At 51.3% G+C, this 16,046-nt stretch overlaps 1 protein-coding gene across 1 annotated transcript in view; it reads left to right on the top strand.

The window, feature by feature from the left end:
- Positions 1–16,046, top strand: part of gnav1 (guanine nucleotide binding protein (G protein) alpha v1) — a 53,583-nt gene that overhangs the window by 13,255 nt on the left and 24,282 nt on the right. Inside the window, exons 4-5 of the mRNA XM_055653814.1 lie at positions 1,104–1,264; positions 13,807–13,935. Of these exons, the coding sequence (XP_055509789.1) occupies positions 1,104–1,264; positions 13,807–13,935 (290 nt within the window). The remainder of the gene's footprint in view (positions 1–1,103; positions 1,265–13,806; positions 13,936–16,046) is intronic.

Below are 16,046 nucleotides of genomic sequence, written 5' to 3'. Positions count from 1 at the left end.
CTCCCACATCCCAAAGACGTGCGCAGCCCAGATGTTTCGGGTCAGTCAGAAGAAGGGTCTGTGAGCTGTATGAATGCAACAGGCCAGCAGGTGGCAGCATTGCACCAGGTTTACAGAACTGGAGTTTGCCTAGAGAGATATATCTCTGGAGAAACATAAGATCCCCCTCTCATCGTTCTAAATTCCAGTGAATATAAGTCCAGTCGCTCCATTCTTTCATCAGATGTCAGTCCCGCCATCCCGGGAATTAACCTGGTGAACCTACACTGCACTCCCTCAACAGCAAGAACGTCCTTCCTCAAATTAGGAGACCAAAACTGCACGCAATACTCCAGGTGTGGTCTCAACAGAGCCCTGTACAACTGCACTAGGACCTCCTTGCTCCTAAACTCAAATCCTCTAGCAATGGAGAGGTGACGTTTCGGGTTGGGACCCTATTTCAGACTGAAAGTCAGGGGGGGGGGAGGAAACTACAGACACGGAGAGGCACAAAGAACAAATGAGTGAAAGGTATGAAAGTCAGCAACGATGATCAGGGAAAGGTGGAGCCCACAATGGTCCATTGTTGGCCGCGTTGAGAAAGGAAGGTGGAGCCAACAATGGTCCATTGTGGGCTCTTCCTTTTCTTGACCATTGTTGCTGGTGTGTGTGTGTGTGTGTGCGCGCGCATGTGTGGCTGTTAAGCGTTAGAGTTGCTGCCTTACAGCGCCAGACACTTGGTTCCACGCTGACTATGGTGCTGCCCGCTTGCACGTTGCACCTTCTCCCTGTGTCCGCGTGGGTTTTCTCCGGGTGCTCCACTTTCCTCCCGTGGGTTTTTGAGGCTAATTGTCCTGTGTAACTTGTCCCTAGTGTGCAGGGAGTGGTTGAGATAGTAGGACAACATAGACCATAAGATACATGAACAGAATTAGGCCACCCGGTGCATTGAGTCTACTCCGCCATTCGTTCATGGCTGACGGAGCGGGTGATCGCTGGCCGGCGCCGACGAATGGGCCGAAGGCTCCATGTCCGCGCTGTGTCTCTGAACTGAACGGTCGCCCTTGGTCCAGCGCAGGTTCTTGACGCATGCTGACCATGCACTGGTGCCTCTTGCCTTGCAGGTGCATGCGCAGACGGTGCTGTCGTGCGGGAGGTGCATTGATGAGGACTCGGCGATCCTGCCGTTCGTGGCCCAAGCGCTGCGCTGCCTCTGGGCTGACTCGCAGGTGAAGCTGGCAACATCCCGCGGATACGAGTTTGAGCTGAACGACTCCGCTCACTAGTGAGTGCACGTTGGGTTGGGGTTGGGTTTGGCTTGGGTTAGGCTAGGGGTGGGTTGGCTTGGCTTGGCTTAGGTTTGGCTTGGGTTGGGGTTGGGTTGGGTTAAGTTGAGTTTAATTTCTTGTCTCGGTAGCGAGCTTCAGTAAAAAGCTTTTTTGTTGCGTGCAATCCACTCAAAGAAGACTGTACAGGATACAACAAGCCATCCACAGTGGACAGATACAGGACAAAAGGGAACAGCATCCTTTAGTTTAGTTTATTGTTCTCATGTTTACAGAGGTACTGTGAAAAGCTCTCTTGTTGCGTGCTAACCAGTGGAAGAAAAACTCTACATGATTACATTTGTGCCGTCCACAGTGCACAGATACAGGATAACGTGTGTAACGTTTAGCGCAAGGTAAAGGCTGATTAAAGATAGTCTGACGGTCTCCAATGAGGTAGATAGTAGTGTCGGAGGGAACTGCAGATGCTGGTTTACACTGAAGATAGACACAATGTGCTGGAGTAACAGCGGGTCAGGCAGCATCTCTGGAGAAAAGGAACAGGTGATGTTTTGGGTCGGTCCCCTGCTTCCGACTAATATCCCTATCATTCCAAGGGGTCTCCAGGGTTTGCCCTGAATCGAACTCGGAGATTTACGGTAATGGCCACTCGTCGGTGCTCGGGGCTCTCGTGGACATTTTTCAACATTGAAAAACCTTCACAAGTCTTCCCGTGCTTACCTGCCGTTAGAGAGTCTTCCCGAGTACCTGCCGTTAGTGTTACGAGCCGCTAAGAGTCGTCCCCGAGCTCCGATGTACCTGCTACGTTCATTCTCCGTGCTAACCACGAGTTTGATTTTTTTTTTTAACTCGGGAGAGCTCTTGGAATGAACTCGCACCATGGGACAGGGCTACAAGGGTGTTGGTGGCTTAGGACTGCTCTGTAGAAACTGTCCCTGAATCTGGAGGCGTGCGTTTTTTATCATGCATGTGAAACTTCCTCTTCCTGCCCCCACCGTCCCGTTTGGGAACAGCTCCATCCCAAACCGCAAGAAACTGCACAGCGAATTGTGGACGCAGCCCAGACCATCACACAAACTAACCTCACCTTCCATCGACTCCCATCTACACCCCACGCTGCCTCGGCAAGGCCGGTAGCATAATCGAGGGCCAGTCTCACCCCCGGTCACTCCCTCTTCTCCCCTCTCCCATCAGGGCAAAAGGTACAGAAGTGTGAAAACGCACACCTCCGGATTCGGTGTTTTTAAGAAGGAACTGCAGATGCTGGAAAAATCTGGAGGCCGACAAAAATGCTGGAGATACTCAGCGGGCGAGGCAGCGTCTATGGAGCGAAGGAATAGGTGACGTTTCGGGTGTCCCGAAACGTCACCTATTCCTTCGCTCCATAGACGCTGCCCCGCCCGCTGAGTTTCTCCAGCATCTTTGTCTACCTTCAGATTCAGGGGCAGTTTCTTCCCTGCTGTCATCAGCCAACTGAACCATCCTATCCACAACCAGAAGAGCGGTGCTGAACTACTATCTACCTGATTGGTGACCCTCGGACTATCCTCGATCCTCGTAAGGTGTCCAAAAAATTGTAGTGCTATCTTGTACCATTATGTATGTGTTTTGTAAAGTTAAAAATGTCAACAACTGGTAATATATAACATTTATTTACCTTATAAATGGCTGGCTTTACCTTATTCCCACATCATGCACCTGGACCCTCTCGGCAGCTCGATTGTAACGGTGTGTTGTCTTTCCGCTGGCTGGCTGGCTGGTTGGCTCGCAACGAAAGCTTTTCACTGTACCTCAGTGCACGTGACAGCGAAGCAAACTGTCCCGACGGTGGCCAGGGAGCTCCCCAAGACTGTGACGCTATCGAGCAGGCACACGCACGCACGCACTCCCTCTTCTCCCCGTGAAACACCCGCCCCTCTCTGGGGCATTCCATCCTGTTACAATGCAGTGTTAGTTTCAAGGAACAGCTGAAACATTTCCCTTTCATTCCCTCGTTCAAAGAGCAATGACTCACCTTTTATCCAAAATGTATTTATATATATTTTTTTTTTTTCGTTCCAGGATGTGAGCGATATTTAATCATAATCGATGATTTATTTTTATGAAATGTCCCTTTTAAAGAATTATTGAATAACCATAACATGTAGATTATATCCGGTCCTGAGCTTGTACGCGGCGCGGCAAGGGGCCCTCCCCGCGAGCTAGCGGCACCCGACACAGGCTAGCGGCACCCGACACAGGCTAGCGGCACCCGACACAGTTGTCAGAAGCCAATTAGCCGACAAAACCTGTAAACCTTTGGAGTGTGGGGGGAAACCGGAGCACCCGGAGAAAACCCACGTGGTCACGGGGAGATCGTGCAAACTCCGTACGGACGGCTCCCGTGTGTGTCAGGATCGAACCGGGGTCTCTGGCGCTGTGAGGCGGCCACTCTACCGCTGCGCCACCGTGCCACCCAAAGGCTTGCAGGTTTGAGGTTATTCGGATTCAGTCTTTAATTTCCCTTTAAGTGTGTAGGGAGTGGATGTGAAAGTGGGGCCACGCAGAACTAGTGTGAACGGGTGATCGACGGTCGGTGTGTAATCGTAGAGACATAGACAGTAGGTGCAGGAGTAGGCCATTCGGCCCTTCAAGCCTGCACCACCATTCAATGTGATCACGGCTGATCATCCAACTCAGTATCCTGTACCTGCCTTCTCTCCATACCCCCTGATCCCTTTAGCCACAAGGGCCACATCTAACTCCCTCTTAAATATAGCCAATGAACTGGCCTCAACTACCTTTTGTGGCAGAGAATTCCACAGATTCACCACTCTCTGTGTGAAAAATGTTTTTCTCATCTCGGTCCTAAAAGATTTCCCCCTTATCTTTAAACTGTGACCCCTTGTTCTGGACTTCCCCAACACCGGGAACAATCTTCCTGCATCTAGCCTGTCCAACCCCTTAAGAATTTTGTAAGTTTCTATAAGATTCCCCCCTCAATCTTCTAAATTCTAGCGAGTTCAAGCCGAGTCTATCCAGCCTTTCTTCATATGAAAGTCCTGACATCCCAGGAATCAGTCTGGTGAACCTTCTCTGTACTCGATTCTAATTGAGGCTGAGTCTGTGTATGGGGACTGGTGACTATGGTGTGTCACAGACCTGGCGGCAGCCTATGGTCACGGTGAATGTGACCGACATCTCCCCGCTTGCTGTTAATGCCAAAGCCTGCAATTAGCCTGCTGCAGGGTGCCGGGGGAATTAGCCCTGCACCCTGACACCAATTACCAGTGGACCAGTGTAGATATCAGGCAGTGCCCTTCACCGCTCACATCCAGCGCGGCTTGTTGTTAAAGCCACGATAATTAGCTACGCATCATCAGCTTAAGCGGGTGCGAATCGTTTGCTCTGCTTTGCTCCAACGGACTCTGGGGGTCATTGTTCATCAGTCTATGAAAGTAAGCATGCAGGTACAGCAGGCAGTGAAGAAAGCAAATGGCATGTAGGCCTTTATACAAGAGGAATCGAATATAGGTCCTTCTGCAGTTGTACAGGGCCCTAGTGAGACCACACCTGGAGTATTGTGTGCAGTTTTGGTCCCCAATTTGAGGAAGGACATTTTTGCTATTGAGGGAGAGCAGCGTAGGTTTACAAGGTTAATTCCCGGGATGGTGTGACTGTCATATGCTGAGAGAATTGAGCAGCTGGGCTTGTACACTCTGGAGTTTAGAAGGATGAGAGGGGATTTCATTGAAGCATATAAGATTGTTAGGGATTTGGACACGCTAGAGGCAAGAAACATGTTCCCGATGTTGGGGGGAGTCCAGAACCAGGGGCCACAGTTTAAGAATAAGGAGTAAGCCATTTAAAGAATGGAGACGAGGAAACACTTTTTCTCACAGAGAGTGGTGAGTCTGTGGAATTCTCTGCCTCAGAGGGCGGTGGAGACCAGTTCTCTGGATCCTTTCCAGAGAGCGCTAGATAGGGCTCTTAAAAATAGAGGAGTCAGGGGATATGGGGAGAAGGCAGGAGCGGGGTACTGATTGGGGATGATCAGCCATGATCACATTAAATGGCGGTACTGGCTCGAAGGGGCAATGGCCCACTCCTGCACCTATTGTCTATTGCTCTCCCTGCTTGAGCTTTGCAGCGCGGAAACAGGCCCTTCGGCCTTCCGGGTCCGTGCCGACCAGCGACCCCCCCCCCCGCACACATGACATGCACCAGGGACTCTGCAAATTAAATTAAACCTGCAAACCTGTGTTGGAAGGAACTGCAGGTGCTGGTTTACACCAAAGATAGACCAAAAAGTGCTGGAGTAACTCAGCAGCTCGGGCAACCTCCCTGGAGAACATGGGTCGGTGACATTTTGGGCAGCATCTCTGGAGAACAGGAATGGGCAATGTTTCGCAGAAAGGTCACCTCTTCCTTCTCTCTGGAGATGCTGCCTGACCCGCTGAGTTACTCCAGCATCCAATGTCTATCACCAGTTGTAAAGTGCCTCGTACCAGCAGAAGATGTTGAGAAGGTATTTTTGAAAAATATAAACACATATCTTTATGGGCGGTGGTGTCCGACACCCACTCCAAGATAATTTGATTGTGAAATGAGTCACTGCCTTTCTCAGGGAAAATCAATATTCCTTCGCCATTCCCGTACTTGGTTTTAGCGACAAATTTGTACATTAGAGGTGAGAAATGCTCAAACAAATGCAGTCCAGCATCGGGCAGTTGCTGCCAGCCTGTGGTTCGATGGCCCCCAAGACTTCTCACGCCTTCTCTAATCTAATGCACACTCATAAAATATGTGCCCAGGGCAGTCCGCCAGTCACGGTAACTCGGTTTCCATCGCTTCCACTTGCCCCAGACACCAGCACGAGGGCCCCGGACCCCACGCACGCAGCAGCAGCAGCAGCTCGCCGCACCGTGCAAGTCAAAGCCACGAAATCCAATCATAAACGCATCAAAGAGCCTTTGGACCGAGCGCAGTGCCTGAATATTGTATGCGGGATGTGTTGGAAATGGAACTTGGCCCAGGCTGACACGAATGTTAAACGCATCGACGCCAGCAATCCACACAACACATACACATATTTCATAAGCGTGCATTAGATTAGAGAAGACTTAAAAAGATTTGGGGGTTTGAGCCAAGTTTTTCAGTCTCAATGCTAGGCTACGTCTGTTCGTGCATTTAGTTTAGAGATACAGTGCGGAAACAGGCCCTTCGGCCCACCAGCGATTCCAGCTCATTAACACTATCCTACACCCACCAGGGACAATTTTGACATTTATACCAGGCCAATTAGCCTACAAACCTGCGCGTCTTTGGAGTGTGGGAGGAAACGGAAGATCTCGGAGAAAACCCACGGGGAGAACGTGCAAACTCCGTACAGACAGCGCCCGTAGTCGGGATCGAACCTGGGTCTCCGGCGCTGCACTCGCTGTAAGGCAGCAACTCTACAGCTGTGCCGGGTCACGGGAATAGGTGACGTTTTGGGTCGAGACCCTTCCTCAGACGTCTGAAACGTCACCCATTCCTTCTCTCCAGAGATGCTGCCTGTCCCGCTGAGTTACTCCAGCATTTTGAGTCCATCTCCTGGAATTGTGACATCCATTTTGGAGGCCGATCACACATGGACAACCATGGCTGATCTATCTTTCCCTCTCAACCCCACTCTGCTGCCTTCTCCCCGTAACCCCTGATGCCCTTATGAACCTTTAGTCAGCGGGTGGTGAATCTGTGGAGCTCATTGCCACAGGAGGCTGTGGAGACCAAGTCAGTGGATATTTTGCTGATGTCGGCTGCTTTTCCGAGGCAGCGTGAGGCATGGATAGAGTCGAGGGGGGGGGGTCCCGTCTGACGAGGGTCTCTAATGCACGTCCTCAAATAATGTCTCCTCTGACACCAGCTTGTGGCGGTATCACCCTGCATTAAGGTGTACATCAGTGGGGGGAGGGGGAGGGCAGTGGACCCGCTGAGAGAAAGCACGGTGGCGCAGCGGGTAGAGTTGCTGCCTCACAGCGCCAGAGACCCGGGTTCGATCCTGACTACGGGTGCTGTCTGTGTGGAGTTTGCACGTTCTCCACGTGACCTGCCGGGGTTTTCCCCGGGTGCCCTGGCTTTCCCCCACACTCCAAAGACGTGCAGGTTAGTCGGTTAATTGTCTTGGTGTCATTGTAAATTACAATAGACAATAGGTGCAGGAGTAGACCATTCGACCCTTCCGGCCAGCACCACCATTCAATGTGATCATGGCTGATCATCCCCAATCAGTACCCCGTTCCTGCCTTCTCCCCATATCCCCTATCTTTAAGAGCCCTATCGAGCTCTCTCTTGAAAGCATCCAGAGAACCCGCCTCCACCGCCTCTGAGGTAGAGAATTCCACAGACTCGCCACTCTGTGAGAAAAAGCGTTTCCTCATTTCCGTTCTAAGTGTGTGTGTGTGTGTGTGTCTCTCTATCTCTCTCTCTCTCTCTCTCTCTCGCTGGTCGGCATGGACTCGGTGGGCCGAAGGGCCTGTTTCCGTGCTGTATCACTAAACTAAACTAAAGAGGTCTCACTCTGGCGCGCACACACACACACACAGACACACACACACACACACACACACAGACACACACACAACACAGACACAGACACACACACACACACACACACACACACACACACACACAGACACAGACACACAGACACACACACACACACACACACACACACACACACACAGATGTATACACACACACACACACACACACAGACACACACACACACACACTTTGTTGGGAATTTATTCAGAGTGTGTTGATCTCACTCTGGTAATTCCGTGCCTTGAGAATGGCCGCCCAGACGAACAGAACAAAACAGCGAGTGGATGAATTATTTGTCGCCATCAACATGATGTCAAACAATTTCAGACACCATCTTTATTAAAAATGTACATTTATGAAGCAAAGGCTTAACTTTTAATAAAATTACCGTATTTTCATTTCTGACGTGCTGGAGGCAGCAATAATCTCCAGACAAACAATTCACAACATTTTAATAATCTGCCTGGCCCCACTCTCGGGCACTTTCATCCCTTGCTGCCTGTTCCGCGGAGAGGAGTAGCGTGAAGTGATGTTTTACATGAAGTTGTTTAAGAAAGAACTGCAGATGCTGGAAAAATCGAAGGTGGACAAAAATGCTGGAGAAACTCAATGGGTGAGGTAGCATCTATGGAGCAAAGGAATAGGTGACGCTTCGGGTCGAGACCCTTCTTCAGAAGTTGTATTCTTTCCCATGAGGGGCAAAGTGGAACTCTCTGCCACAGAAGGCAGAAGGGGAGGCCAATTCATTGGATGTATTCAAGGGAGATTTAGCTCTTAGGGCTAACTGAATCAAGGGATATGGGGAGAAAGCAGGAACTGATTGTAGATGATCAGCCACAATCATATTGAATGGCGGTGCTTGCTCGAAGGGCCGAATGGCCTACTCCTGCACCTATTTTTCTATGTTTCTAAGTAGCGTCAGACTCTGAAACAAAACAACTCATTGCTTCAATATTATTATGTTCATAAGTTATTGAAGCAGAATTAGGCCATTCGGCCCTTCCAGTCTGCTCCACCCTTCAATCCGGACTGATCTATCTTTCCCTCTCAACCCCATTCTCCTGCCTCTCCCCATATCCCCTGACACCCAAACTAAACAAGAACCTGTCAATCTCCACCTTAATAATATCAATTGACTTGGCCTCCACAGCCGCCTGTGGCAATGCCTCCCACAGATTCACCACCCTCTGACTAAAGAAATTCCTCCTCATCATCTTTCTAAAAGGCTCCTCCCTTTTTTCTGAGGCTGCGGCCTCTGGTCCTGGACTCTCCCACTAGTGGAAACATCCTCTCCACATCCACTCTATCCAGGCCTTTCACTATTCTGTACGTTTCAATGAGGTGTCCCCTCATCCTTCTAAACTCCAGCGAGTACGGGCCCAGTGCTGACAAATGCTCATCATACGTTAAACCACTCATTCCTGGGACCATTCTCGTAAACCTCCTCTGGGCCCTCACCAGAGGCAGCACATCCTTCCTCAGACATGGGGCCCAAAACCGCTTACAATGCTCCAAATGTGGTCTGACCAGCGCCTTCTAAAGCCTCAGCATTACATCCCTGTTTTTATATTCTAGTCCCGAATGTGGTGTCCCGAGACGTCACCTATTCCTTCGCTCCATAGATGCTGCCTCACTCGCTGAGTTTCTCCAGCATTTTTGTCTACCTACGATGCAGTTTGTTCAGTTTAGAGATACAGTGCAGAAACAGGCCCTTTGGCCCATCGAGTCTGTGCCGACCAGCGATCCCCACACATTAACACCTATCACACACTCTCACTCTCACTCTCACTCTCACTCACACACACACTCACACACACACACACACACACACACACACACACTCACACTCTCACTCTCACACACACACACACACTCACACACACACACACTCTCACACACACACACTCTCACTCACACACACACACACTCACACTCACTCACTCACTCTCACACACACTCACACACACACTCACTCACACTCACACTCACACACACTCACACACACACTCTCACACTCACTCTCACACTCACACACACACGCACTCACACACATACACACACACTCTCACTCACACTCACTCACACACACACACTCACTCACACTCACTCTCACACAAACACAAACACACACACTCACTCACACTCACACACACTCACACACGAGGGGCAATTTTACATTTATACCAAGCCAATGAACCTACACACCTGCACGTGTTTGGAGTGCGGGAGGAAGATCTCGGAGAAAACCCACGCAGGTCACGGGGAGAACATGCAAACTCCACACAGGCAGCAGCCGTAGTCAGGCGCGAACCCGGCTCTCGGACACTGTAAGGCAGCAACTCTGGCGTTGCGACACTGTGCCCGCCCTACATTGTCTTTGATCTTTGTCCCCTTTGATCCAAGCGCGCGCACGTCGCCGCCCACGGATGCCGTTTGACCCGCTGAGTTACTCCAGCGCTTCAAAGCTCCCACCAGTTTGACTCAGGCAGGGGAAGTTGGTGAGCGTTAAAGTTGTGGTGTCGCTCTGACTCTTAATGCGGGGTGGAACTGCTCGGGTGGCAAGCAATGCTTTCTACTCGAACAAAAGAAGCCACGAGCTTGATTTATGAAAAGTGTTCATTAATATGATTGTCACCTTATCATTAACACCCCACATACGGTTCATAGTGGGCATTCGACAGATTGGGTTAAAGTCAGTCTCTGCACAAGGGCATGTGTAAAATGGGTTATTATATTTCTGAAATGCTTCAACATTAAGGTGGATCGATGATTAATTTATAAATATGCACAAGTGGATAAATGCTTCTGTACAAAATTACATGTTCTCAGCCCAGCCTTAAAGGGACAGTGTTGAGTTTGGCAGTGTGAATCACGGATTAGCTTTAGAGTTTGTACATGATAGGGGCTGAATTAGGCCACTCGGCCCATCATGTCTACTCCACCACTTAATCACGGCTCGCCCTGTTTCGACAAGTGCGATCAACCCGGCGTGCACAATCAAATAAGGTCAAACAGAACGAGTTGTCCTACAACTTTAGGCTGTGCACACCATATACAAGATGAGGAATCAATAGACAATGGGTGCAGGAGTTGGCCATTCGGCCCTTCGAGCCAGCACCGTCATTCAATGTGATCATGGCTGATCATCCCCAATCAGTACCCCATTCCGCGGCTGTGGTGGAAGGACATCCTTGTGATTGAGGCAGTGCAGCGTAGGTTCACGAGATTGATCCCTGGGATGGCGGGACTGTCAGATGAGGAAAGACTAGGCTTGTATTCACTGGACTTTAGAAAGATGAGGGGTGGGAGGAGGGGGGGGGGGATCTTATAGAAGGACTGGGCAAGCTAGATGCAGGAAAAATGTTCCCAATGTTGGGCGAGTCCAGAACCAGGGGCCACAGTCTTAGAATAAAGGGGAAGCCATTTAAGACTGAGGTGAGAAAAAACGTTTTCACCCAGAGAGTTGTGAATTTATGGAATTCCCTGCCACAGAGGGCAGTGGATTTAAGAGAGAGTTAGATAGAGCTCTAGGGGCTAGTGGAGTCAAGGGATATGGGGAGAAGGCAGGCACGGGTTATTGATAGGGGATGATCAGCCATGATCACAATGAATGGCGGTGCTGGCTCGAAGGGCCGAATGGCCTCCTCCTGCACCTATTTTCTATGTTTCTATGACCTGAGCTCCCCTCCCGCCCAGGATCCACTGGGATGTCGAGCAGAATTTAACCCCGCCGGGAAGCTGACATTTTGACGGACTAATCTCATGGTAGACGGGTCAACTCACCCTGCCCCTCCGTCTCGCCGGACTCAAGCCCGGGGTCCGACACACCTCCCCCTGACGTAGGAAGCTGCCGGTGATAATTCCACCGTGGGTCACTGGGAGGTTACCTGTAGGTCAGGGTCGCCTGGCTGGGTTTGGAGCCTGATTCACTCTGACAGGTGAGTTCACAGCAGGGGCCTCGAGGGCACAAGTTTTCAATCGGACCGTAGAGATGTTTTACTTGCGTGCTCCTGACCTGCCTTGGTTAATCTCTGCTTGAACTGAGCTGTGGAAGTCGAGCAGGCGATGGGACTTTCTTCCTAGGAGTGCTGGAAGACGAGGGGCGATCTTGTACTCTGAAGAAGGGTCCCGACCCAAAACGTCGCCCGTTCCTTCTCTCCAGCGATGCTGCCTGACCAGCTGAATCCTCCAGCATTTTTGTGTCCACCTTCGATTTAAACCAGCATCTGCAGTTCTTTCTTACACCATGCACAGTGGAATAGATCAGGTAAACGCACAGGTCCGTCTACCCAAGGTGCGGAATGCAGAACTAGAGGCCAGGGGTGGGTGAAGAGGGCACGTTAGTGGCTTTATGAAAGACTTTTGGATAGGCACATGGATATGCAGGGTACTGAGGCATTTGGATCATGCACAGGCAGATAAGAATCGGTTTAGTTTAGCCAAGAGATACAGCGTGGAAACAGGCCATTCGGCCCACCGAGTCCGCACTGACCAGCGATCCCTGTACACTAGCACTATGCTACACACTTGAGTCAATTTACAAATTTCACCGAAGCCAATCAACCTAACCTAACCTAAGGGGGAAATCTTTTAGGACCGAGATGAGAATTTTTTTTTTTTCACACCGAGAGTGGAATTCTCTGCCGCAGAAAGTAGTTGAGGCCAGTTCATTGGCTATATTTAAGAGGGAGTTAGATGTGGCCCTTGCGGGTAAAGGGATCAGGGGGTATGGAGAAAAGGCAGGTACAGGATACTGAGTTGGATGATCAGCCATGATCATATTGAATGGCGGTGCAGGCTCGAAGGGCCGAATGGCCTACTCCTGCACCTATTTGCTATGATTCTATGACTTATAGAGTGTGGGAGGAAATCCCACGTAGATCACAGGGAGAACGTACAAACTCAAGAACGTTTTATTGTCATGTGTCCCAGATAGAACGATGAAATCCTTACCTCCTGCAGCAGCACAGAATATGTAAACATAGTAAATGAGAGAGAGAGAGAGAAATGAGAAGTTCAAAAGGTAGACAAAAATGCCGGAGAAACTCAGCGGGTGAGGCAGCATCTATGGAGCGAAGGAATATGTGACGTTTCGGGACACCCGAAACGTCACCTATTCCTTCGCCCCATAGATGCTGCCTCACCCGCTAAGTTTCTCCGGCATCTTTGTCTACCTTCGACTTTTCCAGCATCTGCAGTTCTTTCTTAAAGAGAAGTTCAACGTGTATGTACACATACTCATAATATATTCATACTCATAACATATATACACACACATCAGCTGAACAACGCTACATGGTTACAATCGAGCCATTCACAATGGGCAGATACAGGATAAGGGAATAACAATTAGCGCAAGGTAAAGCCAGCAACGTCCGATCAAGGATAGTACACTAGTAGTTCAGGACCGCTCTCTAGTTGGTGGTAGGATGGTTCAGTTGCCTGATAACAGCTGGGAAGAAACTGTCCCTGAATCTGGAGGTGTGTGTTCTCACACTTCTGTACCTCTTGCCCGAGGTGAGAAGAGGGAGTGAACGGGGTGAGGGTGGTCCTTGATTCTGCTGCTGGCCTTGCTGAGGCAGCGTGAGGTGTCGATGGAAGGGAGTTCAGTTTATTCAGTTCAGTAGACGGTCTGGGCTGCGTCCACAATTCTCTGCAGTTTCTTGTGGCCTTGGATGGGGCTATTCCCGAAGCCAAGCTGTGATGCATCCGGATAAAAATGCTTTGTACGGCGCATCTGTAGAAGTTGGGGAGAGTTGTCGGGGAGATGCCGAACTTCCTCTGCCTTCCAAGGAAGTCGAGGCTTTGGCGATAATTTCTTGTCATCTCGGGGAGAGGAGAGCGTCGGCTTGCGGGAGGGGGAAGGGGTGAAGGGTCGGGTCGGGGAGAAGGGGGGGAGGTGACTGCGACTGGGGGTCGGCCCCTCACCGTCTGCCCTACCCCCTCCGTGACACGTTGTCCCGTCTCCCCGCAGCTTCTTCCTGAACATGAGCCGCATCACCGCGCCCGCGTACCGGCCCACGCAGACCGACGTCCTGCGTGTTCGTCTCCGCACCAGCGGCATCATCGAGACCCAGTTCAAGATCCGCAGCCTGGTCATCCGGTAAGTGGTGGCTCGCACCGCCGGGGTCAATGCTGGGGTCAGCGGGCATCGTGCTCCGGAGAGTGGGGGGGGGCGATGAGGTGGAGGCTGAGTTGAGGTGGAGGGGGAGATTGAGGTGGAGGGGGAGATGAGGTGGAGGGGGAGATGAGGTGGAGGGGGAGAATTGAGGTGAGGCTGAGATGAGGTAGAGGCTGAGATGAGGTGGAGGGGGAGATGAGGTGGAGGGGGAGATGAGGTGAGGCTGAGATGAGGTAGAGGGGAGATGAGGTGGAGGGGGAGAAGAGGTGGAAGGGGGAGATGAGTTGGAGGGGGGGATGAGGTGGAGGGGGAGATGAGGTGGAGGCTGAGATGAGGTGGAGGGGGGAGATGAGGTGGAGGGGGAGATGAGGTGGGAGGCTGAGATGAGGTGGAGGGGGAGATGAGGTGGAGGGGGAGATGAGGTGGAGGGGGAGATGAGGTGGAGGGGAAGATGAGGTGGAGGGGGAGATGAGGTGGAGGCTGAGATGAGGTGGAGGGGGAGATGAGGTGGAGGGGGAGATGAGGTGGAGGGGGAGATGAGGTGGAGGTGGTGGAGGGGGGGAGATGAGGTGGAGGGGAGATGAGGTGGAGGGGAGATGAGGTGGAGGGGGAGATGAGGTGGAGGGGGAGATGAGGTGGAGGGGGAGATGAGGTGGAGGGGAGATGAGGTGGAGGGGAGATGAGGTGGGGGGAGATGAGGTGGAGGGGGAGATGAGGTGGAGGGGGAGATGAGGTGGAGGCGGAGATGAGGTGGAGGGGGAGATGAGGTGGAGGGGGAGGAGAGGGGTAGGAGGGGGAGGGAGTGGGAGGAAGAGGAGGGAGAGAGCGAGGGAAGGGGAGATGAGGTGGAGGGGGAGGTGAGGTGGAGGTGGGGAGTTGAGGTGGAGGCGGAGATGAGGTGGAGGGGAGATGAGGTGGAGGGGGAGATGAGGTGGAGGGGGAGATGAGGTGGAGGGGGAGATGAGGTGGAGGGGGAGATGAGGGGGAGATGAGGTAGAGGCTGAGATGAGGGTGGAGGGGGGAGATGAGGTGGAGGGGGGAGATGAGGTGGATGGGGGAGTTGAGGGGGAGGGGGTGTTAGTGGGGGAGGTGCGGTTGGGGGGGAGGGAGGGGGAGGGTCAGTTGTGGGTGGGGACAGGAGGAGGAGCAGTATATTTGGGGCACATATGGGCTGACGTTTGACGCCTATGAACGAAACGGCCCTTCTGTGCCCCTCGCTGTCATTTCACGAGCCCCCGTGAAACTGGAAATAGACCTGAAAGGTCACAGAAGGATATGTCAATGGATATTTTTAATGCAGAGATAGATAGATTCTTGATTAGTACGGGTGTCAGTTGTCATGGGGAGAAGGCAGGCGAATGGGGTTGGGAGGGAGAGATAGATCAGCCACGATTGAATGGCGGAATAGACTTGATGGGCCAAATGGACTAATTCTACTCCTTTCACTTGGAACCTTATGTCACCTATTCCTTTTCTCCAGAGATGCTGCCTGACCCGCCAAGTTACTCCAGCGTTTTGTGTGTATCTTTGGTTTAAACCAGCATCTGCAGTTCCTTCCTACACAACAGTTCAGCTCACTTCAGTTTCATAAGTGATTGGAGCAGAGTTAGGCCATTCGGCCCATCAAGTTCGAGAGAGATAGATGTAGCTCTCTTTAGTTCTCAAGGGATATCGGGAGAAAGCAGGAATGGGGTAATGATTCTGGATGATCAGCCATGATCACATTGAATGGCGGTGCTGGCTCGAAGGGCCAAATGGCCTACTCCTGCACCTATTTACTATGTTTCTAAGTCTACTCCACCATTCAATCACGGCCGATCTACCTCTCCCTCCTAACCCCATCCTCCTGCCTTCTGCCCATAACCCCTAACACCCGCACTCATCAACTTTAATTGATTGCCAGGTGCAGTGAAAAGCTTTTTTTTTAAGAAAATGGAAATATTAATAATTTTGTATTGGATTTCTAATATAAATAGATTTATTAACGGGCATTGCTGGCACCTGCAAAGCTCCCCCGGTGCTGAGTGTAAATGATATCTTGTCTCCTGGTGCATGGAGATTGAAGTCTCCGTTCCATACAGCTCCCCTGATGA

The sequence above is a fragment of the Leucoraja erinacea genome, chromosome 23, assembly GCF_028641065.1.
Source record: "Leucoraja erinacea ecotype New England chromosome 23, Leri_hhj_1, whole genome shotgun sequence".
Lineage (NCBI taxonomy): Eukaryota > Metazoa > Chordata > Chondrichthyes > Rajiformes > Rajidae > Leucoraja > Leucoraja erinaceus.
The sequence above is the reverse complement of the archived record's forward strand: the minus strand, read 5'-3'. Positions and strand labels throughout refer to the sequence as shown.